Source organism: Monodon monoceros, unplaced genomic scaffold (genome assembly GCF_005190385.1).
Source record: "Monodon monoceros isolate NGI ecotype Baffin Bay Population unplaced genomic scaffold, NGI_Narwhal_1 Super_Scaffold_11, whole genome shotgun sequence".
Classification (NCBI taxonomy): Eukaryota; Metazoa; Chordata; class Mammalia; order Artiodactyla; family Monodontidae; genus Monodon; species Monodon monoceros.
The window spans coordinates 66,426,318-66,443,215 of record NW_021703767.1 but is presented as its reverse complement, the minus strand read 5'-3'; the positions used below and the strand labels follow the sequence as shown (position 1 = coordinate 66,443,215).

The following is a 16,898-nucleotide window of genomic DNA, read 5'->3' as shown; positions in this document are numbered from 1 at the left end:
TGTTGCTCGTTTCCTTTGCTGTGTAGAAGCTGTTTTATTTGATGTAGTCCCACTTGTTTATTTTTTGCTTTTGTTGGCATGTATATTTCTAAAAAAAAACCTTGAAAGATTCTGATGTACACCCCTGAACCACCGTATTATAATCTGGCTCTTGTCTATATTCTAATAGATAAGGTTGCCATATATCAGATTTCGTTTCTGAAATATAAGCAGTAAATTCTTATAGAGTCTAGACCATGAGAAAGAGAGAGATTTTGGAGTTTACTCTGAGTAAGAAAGTCATTGGAGAGTTTTGAATTGAAGGGGGATACGATCTAACTTTCATTTTAAAATGATCACTCTAGCTACTATATGGAGAACAAATGGAGGGTGGTGGGAAAGTGAGTCGGTGAGGCTCTAGTGGGGAAATCAGTTAGGGGATGATTACATTAATTCAGGCAAAGAGATAGAGGCTTTGAGGGTGGTAATAGTTGAGATGGTTTGAAATGAACGGGTTTTGGATATTTTTTTAAGGCAAAAGCAACAATTTGCTGACAAATCAGATATGCAGTATGAGAGGAGTTAAGTTTTAAGTTAAGAGTTAAGTTAACGCTTAAGTTTTTGGCCCTTCAACTAACTAGAAGGCTAGAATTGCCTTTTACTGGATCAGAGAAAACTGGGAGAAGAATGGGTTTGGGAGGAAGATTGGGATATTATTTTTAAATATGTTAAATTTGAGGTGCCTGTTAGACATCCAAATTGTAGTTAGGTGATATGGTAGTCTGAGGTTCAAGGGACTGCTCCAGGATGTATATAAATTTGGAAGTCATCAACGTATTTATGACATTTTAAATCATAAGAGTAGATGAAATTGTCAAAAGAGCAAGTGTTGCGAGATATCCAAGAACTAAACCTTGGAACACTCTAACAATTAAGAGGGTAGAGAGATGAGGACAACCCAAATGGAGACTGAAAAGGCTTAGCCAGTGAGGTGGGAAGAAAAGCAGAACAGTATGATATCCTGTAAGTTAAGTGAAGAAAGTATTGAAAGAGGAGTGATTAGTTTTATCAGATGATAGAGTAAGATGGAAACTATTCATTGATTGTTGGATTTAGCAGTGTGGAAGCCATTAATGACCTTGATAAGGAATATTTCAGTGGGGTGACTGGGACAAAAGGTGTGACAGGAATGAGTTCAAAAGAGAATATAAGGAAAAGAATTAGAGACAGTTGAGAAGAGACGACTCTTTGGAGGGCTTTTGCCGTAAAAAGGAATAGAGAAGTGGTTTGGCAGCTAGAGGAAGACATGAGGTCAAGAGAAGGTTATTTTTTAATTTTTTTTTTTGCGGTACGCTGGCCTCTCACTGTTGTGGCCTCTCCCGTTGCGGAGCACAGGCTCCGGACGCGCAGGCTCAGCAGCCATGGCTCACGGGCCCAGCCGCTCCGCGGCATGTGGGATCTTCCAGGACCGGGGCATGAACCCGTGTCCCCTGCATCGGCAGGCGGACTCTCAACCACTGTGCCACTAGGGAAGCCCAAGAGAAGGTTATTTTAAGGTGGGAAAAATTATGGCATGGTTGTTCGCTGGTGGGAATTATCCAACAGAGAGGGAAAATTTGATGATGAAAGGGAGAATTGATAGAGCTACCTCTTTGATAAGAAAGAAGGGATGGGATTTTATGCATAAGAAGGGGATTTGACCTTAGAGACACAGACAGTTTATCTATAATAGCTGCAAGGAAAGCAGATTATATGGGTACAGATGCAGGGGGTGGATAGATAAGCGAAGAGCAGGTTGTAGAGTTCTCTTCTGATTGCTTCTGTCTCTGGAAGCAAGATTATTAGCTGTGCCTGAGGACAAGGAAGAGAGATTGGAAGTTTGAAAAATAGGAGTAAGTGTGAAATAGTTACCTAGGGGAGGAAAAGAGGAAATAGACTATGGAACTGATTGAAGGAAAGCTCCAAAGGTAGACTTGAATTTAAAATGAATCCAGTTAGCTTGAATGTATATTTTTCTGAACATTACACTTGCTAGCTGGGTTGCAGACATGGAATACAGGAAAAGGTGGATATAATCAGGGCTGGAGTTTTGTCTAATGAATACTATGTGAGGGAAGGGTAAAGGAGAGATTAAAATGACGAATAGCAGAATTTATGCTTAGTTAGGAAGGAAGTGAAGGTTTGGAAGTGGAAGGGGGGACTTTGGAAGGTGTTAGGATCCATGAACTATAGGGACCTTTGGGGTCAAAGATTATTATTAGAGTTGGAGTGTTAGAGAGAGGAAGCTGCAAAGATAGGAGGTGGTGATTAGAGAGTTAGAGGGTAAGCTGCTGATATGGAATGTTCAGTGCTTTAAAGTGGAATGAGGGTGTTTATGAGTTTTCTTAGTGGCTATAATAATTATTTTGATGGATTGATTTGTTAGGTTCATGACTACAAAGAAGGAACCCCAGAAGAGAAGACCTACTATATAGAATTTTGGGATGTTGGAGGCTCTGTGGGCAGTGCCAGCAGTGTGAAAAGCACAAGAGCAGTATTCTACAACTCTGTAAATGGTAAAACATTTTTTATTTTTACCATATATTAATGGTCTCAGATCATCTGATGAGGAATGCTGGACTCATCTTAATTTAAGAAAGATCTAAGATGCCCCCAACTCTTAATTTAAATCTGCATATCACATTCCAGTTCATGTTTTTTAGATTCTAACTATGTATTTCAGAACATTAGATATTTGCTTTGTCTAAGTGTTTCTATTTATATTATTGTCATAAACTAAATATTGAGAGATAGTTTGGGTACTCAACATAAAACATGGAACCTTCCAAAACACTGTCCCCTGGGAGTGCTGTTTCTTCAGTCAACTGAGTATATACCATTAGGAGTCCCATGGTCTAAGCCAGATGTCCCAGAGATACTGAGATTTTTTTTCATCTGCTCCTTAGAGTCCTGTGTAATTATAAAAGCTGCCTAAGGATGTTTTTAGGGGTGCAGAAATTTCATCCAGTTATAGATATACAAACACCTGGAGCAGACTTCCAGGTAGAGGTGTGTAATAGGACATAATTGCAGTTCGTAGAGTGCCTACTCTGTGTCCAGGAACTAAACTACTGACACCTGTGATTTACCTATAGAATTTTTTTATCTTCTCTTTAATTCATTTTTTACCTTTTTTTTTTACTGTGAAATATAATTTCAACTTCTCTTTGATTGATGTACCAAAAGATTTAGTATCTTACCCCTTCCTTTCTGGTAGATGCTTAGCTATTAATTGGCCTTCATTTATACTATGCTTAGATCTCATTCTATATTAAGTAAGCATTGTAATTATTCAGTACCATCTTCATTACTTATATTTCTCTTTCAATATCTTATCCCATATCATAAGGTGTTGTAGATACTTCAAAAAAGTAGAGAAGGCTCTTGCCATTGGATGCATACTGTAGAATACAGGATGAGTCATGTTAGTTCAGACCTATGTCACATTTAGCTCGGAATTCTATCTGAAAGTGTCACAATCTAATTGAAGAAACAAAATATTCATAAATGAAACAAAACACAGTTTAAGATGGTGACATTAATATATGACATCATAATGATACATGATAAAGTACATGATAATGGCATATATTAATAGAATGTATATAAATGAAAAAACAGTAAGATAAGACTGGTATAGTATTAGGGGACTTGCTAAAGAGCAGGAGAGAAAGAAATGAAGCCTGGTTTAGATCTAGGATCAAGTGATAAACTTGGATTATATCAGTCAAATGACTTGTCAAAGTTGATATCAATCCGATTTGGCAAAGAAAAGTTTGGATAAATAACACTTTTCCTGTTTAGATCTTTTTCAAAGAGTTAGGATAAAAATTATAAATAAATAATAAAGTTAAAGACCATTCAGATCCTAGCAACTTTATGGAATTCTGAGTTGTAAGCTTAGTAAGTACTGAAGAAATCCATCTAAATCCATATTTATTTGGTTATTTTTTCTATACCTTCTCTCCATTAGTGATTTGTGTCTTCCTTAAATATTATTGAAGTAATTTCATATATCCTATGTTAGTTTTACAAACAAGACTGAGAGATATTCCTGTTTCTTAAAAAAAAAACAAAACTCCCTATTAAGAGCAATCTTAATAGGGACTCACAGACATAGAAAACAAAATTATGGTTACCAAAGGGGAAAGGGAGGGAGGGATAAATTAGGAGTTTGGGATTAGCAGATACAAACTACTATATATAAGATAGATAAACAATAAGGTCCTACTGTATAGCACAGGGAACTATATTCAATATCTTGTAATAACCTATAATGGAGCAGGATCTGAATATACATATATATATATCTGAATCACTTTGCTGTACACCTGAAACTAACACAATATTGTAAATCAACTATACTTCAATGAAAAAGAAAGAAAAATCAGTTTCTGTGTTCTTCGAGCCTACCTCTGGAACATTTCTCTTGGTAGAAGCGTTCAAGGTTCTTTACTCCATCTACCATCCTTAGTTTTCTAAGAAACAGAGCATAAGGATCACTCCATTCAAATACAGTCTATTCTTAGCAATAACTTCCTTCCCTCAATACCCTACCTCTTCCCACTGTGATGAATGAGGCTGGTAATCCCCAAAGGAAACCTGTAAAATGTCTCTACCTCTCTATTTTTAAAGATTTAGAACATATTCTGATCAGCTATCACCCTGACTTCTTTCCTTTGGGCCTCACTGTGTCCCATCCCTTCTAGCTCATAATCTACAAAGCAGGAACTCTCAGCCCAAATGAAAGAAGGAAAATAAGGAAAAAGGTGCTCAATGCCCTTAAAAGCTCAAAAGCCTTAAATAGAGATCCTCAAAAAATAAACTCCTCCCTGTGCATCTAATAGCTCATTTAGGCCTTTGTGATCTTTTCACTCTCCCAACCAAACCCACCCATAGTTTTGTGGTATTTATACCTAGGAGATAAGGAGAGGAGAAAGTATCTTCCACTCCCTTTGCCCTGAAGTGACTTTATTCTGCCTTCCTCTAGTCTTTTACTGTCAGAATACTTGATTTCAAATTCCGCTACCCCACTTACCATGTGATCTAGGGTAAGTTACTCAACCTCTCTGAGCCTCAGTTTCCACATGTGTAAAATGAAGATAATAATTCTTACCTCATAGGACTGTTCTGAAAATCAAATTAGTTGCCAGTCGTAAAGCACAATATTTACCACATAAATACTGAACAAATGTTAGCTATATTCTTTAACGGTAGCTATTTATTCCTTTTTTAAAATCTATCCTTGTTCATGTTTCCTTAATGCCTAATAGAGCCCCTCATTGAGGAAAGTAGAGTGAATGCAGTTGGACACGGGGGCAAGTGTCAGACCTCTATTTTTTCCAGATCCCAGGAGAGATACAGATTTATCTGAGCTAACTGGAACTAGTCAACTATAATTTGCACAAGCACCTTAGTTACACAATGTCTGTAAAAACTAGAGGAGCCAAATAATTCTAACTCTTATGCCCTTCTTTTTCAAATTTACATATCTTACATCTTGAAGATGGAAGAATCATCAGTTTCACATTCTCTCTTCACAGTAGAATCTGGGTAATATAGGCAAGGGTTGGGGGTTTAAAAGCCTATTGTCTCTTGATCACAAGACGGTACCCTAAATTTCACTAGGCATTAAAGCTTTTCCTTTTTTGTCAATATCATATTGTAATAACCTGCTTTACCTTTCTGTCTAGGATCTTAACTGATTCTGTTTAATTGTATTTCTAAACCTTATTACATTTTGCTATTTTTCAATCTTTTAAAAGTCCATCTGTTTTCTACTCTTCATACTTCTTGACTATCTTTTCCTACCTCCTTCTAGTGGCATATTTCTTTAGCTTTGTTAACTAGATCTCTTATAGGTAGAGCAAGCTTACATAGCTAGCCGTTAATCCGAAGAACTAAATGATTAGACTTTTGAGTTGATTAGGTTCAGGTGATCTACAAGAAAACATCTTGTCAGCTAAAGAATAGGAATTGTATCAAATTAAATCAATACCATTTTAATAAATTTTTATTATTAAATATTTTAATGAGTGTAAGTAATACGTGTATGTATGATGTCTATGACAGATGCATAGTGTGGAAAAAAATAACCTTTTTGAATGAATATAATCTCCTATATCCTTGAAGTAGTTTTGATTCTTTTTATTGATGAAGTAGTTCTGTAATCAGGACCAGGCAGAATAGGCACTCATTAAGTGTTGAATGAAGGAAAAAAGAAAAGACATTCTAAAAGTTTAATGACATCTGTCAGCCCTTGTAGAATTTTTTAAAAGTTATATAACTGACAAAGAAAAGCTTTTAGATAATTATTTTTAAATAATTATTTGCAAGAACTTACAGAGGAAATTTTAAAATAATTGTGTCTGAGTTTGTTAGTCGTACCAAAATGCATTCAGTAAGCAACCTAATGTTTTGCCAATTGTGAAATGAAGAGGAGTTGTTACAGTATTGACATTATTTTCTTTGGTTATTTTAGGTATTATTTTAGTCCATGACTTAACAAATAAGAAGTCATCCCAAAACTTGTATCGTTGGTCATTGGAAGCTCTCAACAGGGATTTGGTGCCAACTGGAGTCTTGGTAACAAATGGGTAAGCCCAGATTACTTCACAGTTGGTTTGAAATGCTATAGCAATACCAGGAATGTACCCTCCAAAATAACATTCTGTAAAATGTTTGATTTGCAAATATTTTCTCCCACTCTGTAGATTGTCTTTTCATTCTCTTAACAGTATCTTTCACAAAGCAATAGTTTTTCATTTTGATGAAGTCTAATTTCTCTTTTATGTATTATGTTTTTAGAATCATGTATAACAACTCTTTGCCTAATCCCAGATCATGCAGGTTTTCTCCTTTGTTTCTTCTAGAAGTTTTACAGGTTTTGGTTTACTTTTAGATCTATGATCTGTTTTGAGTTAGTTATAATGTGTGAGGGTTTGGTTGAGGTCGATTTTTGTATATGAATGTCCAATTGTTCCAACATTATTTGTTTCTCTGAATCCTAATCTTCTTCATAATGGTAGTTAAATATAGTGGCCTGAAAGATGCAAGGTTTTTTGTTTTTGCCTAAGTGGTACGAGCATATAATACAATACCTGGTTATCTGTCTCTTTGTGATGTTAAGGTGTTATCAGACTTATCCATTCATGATAAAATTCCCCATTTGCTTTTTACCTAATGATTTAAAAAGAAAAAAAGGATTTTGAGATCAAATTTCAAATTGGATATAAGATTTAATGAAAGAAAGTGGGAAAAAGGAAAATTAAAAAGAGAAATAAGAGAACAGATTGTAAATATACATATATTATGTGCAACATATATGTTACGTTACATATATACAATAAATATATATGTCAATGTACAAGAGATTATGAAAGACTGCAAGTGACAAATATGTGTATCAAAGATGATGTTTGATAAAATATATACAAAAAGTTGTATGTAAGCCAGAGTTAGAGTATAAGGGGAAAAAAGTCCTAAAGGAGGGCACTTTCAAAACTTTATTCTCTAATAAAGCAAATTTCAGTTTTGGACCATATCTCCTAAGTCAACATTGATGTTAGTAAGAAGAATCAAAGGCCTTGAACTCAAACTGTTGTTGGCTTTGATGCAGTAATTAGGATGATAGTGTTTTTATGAAATAGGAGGTAACATAATTCAAAACAATTTTGTTCCAAGTCTGAACAGTAACTGAGGCTCTGTAAGGTTATTGTGAAGGGCAAAAAGATTTGGTAAGTTCTTGTGTGCGGGCGCACACACAAACACAATTTAGATTATTCAAAGAGAAAGAAGAGTGATGTCAAAGGAAGGAAAAAAATTATGCTCACCTGGTTTGTATTGATTGGGTTATGCAATATTGATTTACTGTCATAAGGTGTTGCAACCAGATTTTGCTGACTGTTATAAACTGAGCTTATAATATGGCAGAACTCCAAATCTGTTTCATTTCTCACATGTGAGTAGAATTTATATTAATTGAACAACATTGGGCTCTATGTTCCTTTCAGTAATAGAAAGACAGTGACCCAAGGCCACTAACCCTAAGTGATTCTTACTACCTGTTCTGTGTCTCCCACAGCTCTCGTGTCAGGACAAACAACTATTTGGTACTTAATTCTTTCCTTTTACTATTCATTTTGCATTTCAGTTGTTTCTTTCCCTTTCCATTTGTTGAATCCATCTTTCCCCAGGCTGTAGCATCACCTATGGTTGATTTATACTGGCCTTCAGCATTCCTATTTCTGATTTTCCTAAAATGATCTATTTTTCTTTTCTATTCATAGACAGAAATGAGTATGGTAGGTGTAAAGCTTATGCATACCCCAGGAGGTACCCAGAAGCTTGACATTTTCCCCTCTGGCAAAAGGCGTGACTGCCATGGTAGGGTACTGGGTTTTCTCTCCACAGAGGTTTGAATCCACTCTCTGCATCTACCCAGAAAAATTCCTGAGCTGTTAGCCTTAGAAGACAGAGCTTTGGGAGAAGTCAAGTCAACCTACTTTCATATACCTGGTGGGCACTCAGTTTATTCAAGTAGTCTATAAAGACTCATGGGACAAATTTTGAGTAGTTGAATTAATAGTTGGAACTTGAAAGATGGCGAGGATTGATTGAGAAAAATGAACAACTAGGTGGGAGAAAAGTAAGTTTATAGGTAATGGGTGAGCAACAGTCAGTGAAGTATCTGTAAAATAGTGCGAGTAGTTGCATTTAAATATTACACATCTACATCAGAAAGGTAAATTCTATTCACCTCTTCATTATTATTTATCACAGGGATTATGACCGGGAACAGTTTGCTGATAACCAAATCCCACTGTTGGTAATAGGGACTAAACTGGATCAGATTCATGAAACCAAGCGCCATGAAGTTTTAACTAGGACTGCTTTCCTGGCTGAGGATTTCAATGCAGAAGAGATTAATTTGGTGTGTATTTTTTACTAATGCATGTTTGTATTATTATCAGGTAAAGGCAAAACCAAAGACTTCGAAAGTTCTGTATTCTCACAGAGGAAGCTTTATATTTGAAATCAGGCATTTGGGTTCTAGTCCAAAAGGTAATGAAGATTGGAGCCAACATAGATTATGAGATGGGCAAAGCCTCCTTATATGCTGACCTGTTGGAATGTTCAAACTTTGTTTTATTCTTGCTTTAGAAAAGCCTCTTAGCTTCTTAAACTACAGAATTTACCTTAAAGGGTAAACAAGTATATAAATGAGAAAATTACAAACTGTAAACTAGGAGTGCTTCATAAGCATTAGTTTATATAAACTAATGTATAGTTAGTAATGTATAAGCATTAGTTTATACAATGGATTGAGTCCCTTCCTGAGACATTTAGCTCAATTAGAACTGGACATTAAGAAGGCTAGAAAAGTTCTCATATAAGCTAGTTAGTGTTGCCTAGAGAATGATCCTGGCCAGCAGCTTCAGTCATGGTTTATATGTCATTGTTCGCAAGTGGGATTTCTGCAGCATATCAACGCACTGGCATTCCAGACGTGGTGGTGGTAGTTTAATACCACTAATGGCTAACATTCATTAAGGACTTATTAGTGCCAAGCACTGTTCTAGTGCTTTATGTACATTATCTCACATGCATCGTCTTCACATCAATCCTATAAGGTAGGTACTATAAATACCTCCATTTTAAAAATGAAGACTAGAAGCAAAGAGGGGTAATTAGGCCAAGGTTACACAGGTCAAACCAGGCACTCTGACTCCAGAGCCCATGCTCTACAACTAAGCCTGTTTTCCACTTAATTATCCTTCACCTAACATTTAGAATCTCAGAGCTGAAAGAATTGTTAGAAATCATCTAGATCACCAATTACTCAAACCTGACTGTGTATTCAATATTATGTGAAAATTTTTGAATAAATGCCCCACAGCTGGAGCTTTTTATTCATAAGGTTTGACAGAAGGACTCAGTAATTTTTTTTTTTTTTTTTTTTTTTTTGCGGTACGCAGGCCTCTCACTGTTGTGGTCTCTCCCGTTGCGGAGCACAGGCTCCGGACGCGCAGGCTCAGCGGCCATGGCTCACGGGCCCAGCCACTCTGCGTCATGTGGGATCTTCCCGGACTGGGGCACGAACCCTTGTCCCCTGCATGGGCAGGCGGACTCTCAACCACTGCGCCACTAGGGAAGCCCCAGACTCAGTAATTTTAACTAATAACTCAGCTGATTCTGATGCCCTTTCTCTGTGAATCAACATTGGTGAACGCGGCTTGGTTCAACTCCACCTGTACCCCCATAATTGAGTCAGCTTCTGCCTGCCATTCCATTGTTTTTTACATTCTGCTTTGCAGTGGAGATGCTTTATTTTTCTCAGCTGCCACCATGGAATATTCAGCATAAATGCCCAGGTAGTCAACACTGGACCATCATATTCCAGAGAATTCCTGTTACATAGAATATATAATATCCTTGTCAAAGAAGTACTACTTTGTTTGAACATTGTTTCCAAAGGGAAATTTACCACTGAATAGCTTAATTTGTTCCAGCAATTACTTTTTTTTTTAATAATAAAAGTAGCTGGCATTTATTAAGTGCTTACACATGCTAGACACATACTATTTTACTTTTAATGTATTTTAGAATGTATCTGTTTCCAGTGCCTGTGGGTTTCTGTGACAATCATCTAGATATGTGCTTTTCGTATTTTACTTGCAAAGTCAGGGCAATCTTTAATTGTTAACAAAATGTAAAGGTACTCAAGTGGCAAACATGGTCTTCACAGAATTCACATACAACATACTTATGGCCTTTTATCAGTGTACACCTTCAAGAACACAGCAGAAACAAGAGGGTCTTGAGGATGCAGGGAAGAAAAAATGAGGAGGAAAATTGGATAAGAGTTTCAAAAAGAGGTAACAGTCAAAAAGACTCAGCAAGTAAATATAAAGTCTCAAGTAAAAACTAATTTAACACTGTTAGTGCTAGCATCTTTGGTTACTGTATGAATTTACTTAAAATTATTAAAAAGTAAGAATTAACATAACTGTATACATCAAAGATAGAATCAAAGCTTTCTTGTGCCTGGAAAAAAAGAAGACAAGTTGTTTAAATTATAAACAGGGAGGAGATTACTTATTTTTTTAAATCCTATTAGGTTTTTTTGTGTCTAGCACAAATTTTCCTCTGTTGTGTTTACTTCAAAGTGATCATTCTGAAGCATCTTCCCTAGTTAATGTGTCTTTCTCAAGCTTAGGCAAGCATTTAGAGCTATCAGTTTTCAGGCTTTGCCCTACACCATGATCAATAGCAGATACTTATAGTTCTTTCAGATCTAAAATTCTCTTCCTAAAATCATAGGGTTTCTCTAGCCTGGTCAACCTGAAATTGTGGAGGCTTAGAAATAAGTTTTGGGGAGATTTTGTCTGTTTGTTTGATGTTTGATTTAATTTTTGTATTTAGTACTTTAGCTCTATTTGGAGTCAACTCTGAAGTCTTTTGACAATCTGATGATTATGTGATCAATATCTGTTTTGTAAAACATATCTAACACAGATCTAGTTAAGGTTTGTCTTTTATATGCCTCAGTTGCTGTATAAATGTGTTCAAACATGATTTCAAATACAACAGTTTACACGATGACATTTCAGTCTGCTTAATCCATATATAGAATTATCTTTTATTATGTTAGGTGCTTTTGTGTCTGAAAATTCAATCTGATGGCATTTTCTTGGGATGAAGAAAGAAGGAAACTAATATTTCAGTACCTACTATGTGTCAGACATGCATTATCTCATTTAATTTTCACAAAAATCCTATGGGTTAAGTATCGCTATCTCCATTTCACAAATGAATAAGCTCAACTTTAAAGGTTTAGTAACCTAACCAATGTCACACAATCTAGAGATGTTGGGATAGATACTCAGATTCAGAGCCTGCTGGCTTCAAAGACCTCTGATTTTTCTTTTACTCTATGATCTTTGAAAAGTTGTAGTCTCTCTTTTCTTTTGTGGTTTTGGAAAATGTATAGCTTCTGGTCAGAATTTAAAATGTGAGCCTTGAATGTTGTATATTGGTAAAATAGGGATTGTTACAAAATGCATTGTGGGCTTAGAGATTACAATCAGAATAAATGCAACAATAATAACTTCAGTGATTTCCCAAGGGACACAGGTGACCTATAACTGAAAAAATAAATACTATCCTTGCAAAGGAGCCTATATGATATCCCCATGGTTGGGTCTTAGGTGGCATTTGAGGTACAAATCAAAGTACTCAGTCGCTTAAGTTGGCAAGTCAATGATGACAAGCTAAGGCAATTCAACACTGGAATTCCAGGAAAGGGATAGTAAACCTTTTAAGGTCTTTACTAATCATTGCAATGCACTAGTCACTTCATTATAATGTTTCAGATTCTTTTGTCTCTTCAGAGCCCCATTTTTTCCTATTTGTATCCTAATAGTAAATATCTGTTGTTTATTATTAAAAATAATATTTAATGATATTTTAAAATAAACTTTTCTATTGTTTATTTTAACCAAAAAATATATCTATTGTTTATTATTATCTTTATGGCCTACCAAGAGATGTAGTGCCTTGCATTCAGTGAGTGAGAAATCCCTGGCCACCGTTCTGTTTGTTTTTTGCTCCTCCTGCTCTCTGTTTTCATGCTTCCTACTATTCCTAAGAACTTCATAGTACTTAAGTTAGTTGAGCACTGGTGAGTGACTAGTACTAAAAAGTGAAGTGTTGTCCTCAGAATGGGAGAAAATATTTGCAAACGAAGCAACTGACAAAGGATTAATCTCCAAAATATACAAGCAGCTCATGCAGCTCAATATCAGAAAAACAAACAACCCAATCCAAAAATGGGCAGAAGACCTAAATAGACATTTCTCCAAAGAAGATATACAGATTGCCAACAAACACATGAAAGGATGCTACAACATCACTAATCATTAGAGAAATGCAAATCAAGACCACAATGAGGTATCACCTCACAACGGTGAGAATGGCCATCCTCAAAAAATCTAGAAACAATAAATGCTGGAGAGGGTGTGGAGAAAAGGGAACCCTCTTGCACAGTTGGTGGGAATGTAAATTGATACAGCCACTATGGAGAACAGCATGGAGGTTCCTTAAAAAACTAAAAAGAGAACTACCATATGACCCAGCAATCCCACTACTGGGCATATACCCTGAGAAAACCATAATTCAGAAACAGGCATGTACTACAATGTTCATTGCAGGACTATTTAAAATAGCCAGGACATGGAAGCAACCTAAGTGTCCATCGACAGACGAATGGATAAAGAAGATGTGGCACATATATACGATGGAATATTACTTAGCCATAAAAAGAAACGAAATTGAGTTATTTGTAGTGAGGTGGATGGACCTAGAGTCTGTCATACAGAGTGAAGTAAGTCAGAAAGAGAAAAATAAATACCATATGCTAACACATATATATGGAATCTAAAAAAAAAATTAAAAATAGCTCTGATGAACCTAGGGGCAGGACAGGAATAAAGAAGCAGATGTAGAGAATGGACTTGAGGACACGGGGAGGGGGAAGTGAGAGAGTAGGAGCATTGACATGTATACACTACCAAATGTAAAATAGATGGCTAGTGGGAAGCAGCTGCATAGCACAGGGAGATCAGCTAGGTGACCACCGAGAGGGGTGGGACAGGGAGGGTGAGAGGGAGGTGCATGAGGGAGGGGATATGGGGATATATGTATACATATAGCTGATTCACTTTGTTATATAGCAGAAACTAACACACCATTGTAAAGCAATTATACTACAATAAAGATGTTTTAAAAAAAAGTGTTTTTAATAGCTCTATTTCTGCTTTTGAAGGTAAATGTAGGCAGGTCACCTAATTAGTATGTTGGTTTTGTTGTTAGTAAGACATTAACAATCCTGTCTGCCTTTATGAATTATTTGATGATGAATACAGTGGTTCAGTGTCCTCTAAAATTGCCTAAATAACAAAGAGTAAGTGGCCTCACCTTCCTTTAGCACTTTCCTCTTTGCTGTGTGCATAATAATTTGAAAATTACTTGAATATTTTATGAGAGTATTATGCCTAATATTTTACTATAGAAATGTGCAAGAGAAACAGTAATGACTCACAAAGAGCTTATGTTTCCTAACGTTTAATTGTGGATCTTATGTTTTATCTTCTAGGATTGCACAAATCCACGGTACTTAGCTGCAGGTTCTTCCAATGCTGTCAAGCTCAGTAGGTTTTTTGATAAGGTAATGGCTTCAATTAAGTTATTTTTAAACTTAATTTATGTATTATGAGAGTTTCAATTCTTTGTAGAATGCTTTGTCCTTTTATTCCTTCATCCTAAACTTCACAGCCTGAATACTACTTCTTTTGATCTCTTATCTGTTGGTGTAATTGCTCAAGGCCTGCTGACATGTTTATTCTATCACCAGTGTTCTCTAAGCAAAGGATGAAAGCTACTGTATTCAAATGGGGTTTTTTAAGATACCTAATTCCCTCCTTAAAACAATTTATGTTTCCATATTTTCTAGCATTTTTGTGCTTATTCACCACCCCCAAGTCCCCACAAAAGGCACTTAAACTGAGGACATTCTGCTTAAAGCCCTGAGTTATTTTTGCTCTCCCAGCTACTAATATTCTCCATATAAATGTTACTGTTACTTTTAAGGCTAGGTCATCTTCTTGATTCCCTAATTTTCCCTATCAGAAACCTTTGCATTCCAATTATTCACTGTTACCAGCATCATCTTATTGTCCAGAACTGGAATGAAAATGCAGCATTTTCAACATACTGGTAAATTAGAGCACTGTTTGTCTTTCCTTCACAAGGCCATACAGCTGCATTGCATATAATATTGACCAAGTTAAATTGTTTACCCAATGTTGACATTGTGTAGTAAAGTAAAATAGGATGTATTTCTGTATTATTATTGAAAAAAGATTAATTTCTGTCTTATATTTCCTTTTACAAGTAATCTCCCAAGAAAAAAATTTCCCTCCTCATAGCTCTTCTTTATGAATCGTTTTTCTTTTAACTATTTAGAAATCTAATATTTGGCTCTTTTGTCCAATAGGTCAGCATAAGATGAGCCCCACACTTCGTCCCTGTTTAATATTAGGCCACTGGGAAATTTTTGCTTTATTGCAGAACTTCCCAACTGGTGTGTGGCCAAAAGGGTACAGGTGCACTGAGATAGTGATCCCCTCAGTTCTCAGAGCAGCCAGAGCCCCTGGCCTGGCTCTTCCATTTACTCCATTTGTACATTTGCTAATGTACAAATATTAGCATTTTCTAAATGTGTCATGACATGAAAAAATGGTTGGAAGCACTGCAAGGAACCAAATTTTCTCTCCACATTGTTTTCAAACTTAAAACGTAAGAACTTCCATTTGTTTAGATCCGTGGCCGCTATCTATGTCCCCTAGGAGCAGCATCATATAGATCTGTGTCTGACATGGAAAGATCCCACAATATATTATTTAAATTTTAAATAATTTATTAATTTTAAAATTAAAAAAGTAAAATGTGGGCTTCCTTGGTGGCGCAGCGGTTGAGAGTCCGCCTGCCGATGCAGGGGAAATGGGTTCGTGCTCCGGTCTGGGAAGATCCCACATGCCGTGGAGCGGCTAGGCCCATGAGCCACGGCCGCTGAGCCTGCGCATCCGGAGCCTGTACTCCGCAACGGGAGAAGCCACAACAGTGAGAGGCCCGCGTACCGCAAAAAAAAAATAAATTAATTAATTAAATGTAATGTAATAAGTTATATCCTACAGAAACAGTGGGTTATAGATCAGTGTGACCCAAGTTGTCAGGCAAGACTACTTAAAAAAAAAAAAATTAGAGGGAACTTAGTTGGTTTTAAGAAGAGAGCAAGTTTTGATAAGAGGAGACTTCCCTGGTGGTCCAGTGGTTAAGACTCCGCGCTCCCAATGCAGGGGGCCTGGGTTCAATCCCTGGTCAGGGAACTAGATCCCACATGCCACAGCAAAGATCCCTCATGCCAGCAACTAAGAGCTGGCACAGCCAAATAAATAAATAAATAATTTTTTAAAAAATGGTTTGATAAGAGAAGGACATCGCAAGTTGAGGGCAGGGAATTATGAGCAAAATTGAAAAGCAACTTCTCTCTTGGTTTCCTAAATCACAAACGAAGTCAGGTGGATTAAGAGGTTGGCCAGGACTTCCCTGGTGGCACAGTGGTTAAGAATCCACCTGCCAAGGCAGGGGACATGGGTTCCCTGTTCCTGGAGGATCCCACATGCCACGGAGCAACTAAGCCTGTGCGCCACAACTACTGAGCCTGCACTCTAGTGCCCCGAGCCACAACTCCTGAGCCCACGCGCCACAGCTATTGTAGCCAGCACGCCTAGAGCCTGTGCTCTGCAACAAGAGAAGCCACCGCAATGAGAAGACCGCGCGCCGCAACTAGAGAAAGCCTGCACGCAGCAACGAAGGCCCAATGCAGCCAAAAAATAATTAATTAATTAAAAAAAAAAAAAAAAAGGTGGGCCAGACCTCCAGACTGAGGTGGTTGCCTGAAAGCAAGGGACTTGGCAGCTAAGATATGACTTTACATCATATCTTCCAGAATTTAGTGTAAAGATTTCTTTTCCAAGGGACTTCCCTGATGGCGCAGTGGTTAAGAATCCACCTGCCAATGTAGGGGACACGGGTTTGAGCCCTGGTCTGGGAAGATCCCACAGGCTGCAGAACAACTAAGCCCACCAGCCGCAACTACTGAGCCCACGTGCTGCAACTACTGAAGCCCGTGTGCCTAGAGCCCATGCTCTGGAACAAGAGAAGCCACTACAATGAGAAGTCCATGCAGCGCAACGAAGAATAGACCCCGCTCGCTGCAACTAGAGAAAGCCCACGTGCAGCAACAAAGACTCAAAAAT

The 16,898-nt window shown here is 37.0% G+C and overlaps 1 protein-coding gene across 1 annotated transcript in view; it reads left to right on the top strand.

Annotated features, from left to right (window-relative positions):
- RABL3 (RAB, member of RAS oncogene family like 3) overlaps positions 1 to 16,898 on the top strand; it is a 37,080-nt gene that overhangs the window by 16,797 nt on the left and 3,385 nt on the right. The window contains exons 3-6 of the mRNA XM_029215465.1: positions 2,405 to 2,534; positions 6,500 to 6,614; positions 8,800 to 8,950; positions 14,174 to 14,245. Of these exons, the coding sequence (XP_029071298.1) occupies positions 2,405 to 2,534; positions 6,500 to 6,614; positions 8,800 to 8,950; positions 14,174 to 14,245 (468 nt within the window). The remainder of the gene's footprint in view (positions 1 to 2,404; positions 2,535 to 6,499; positions 6,615 to 8,799; positions 8,951 to 14,173; positions 14,246 to 16,898) is intronic.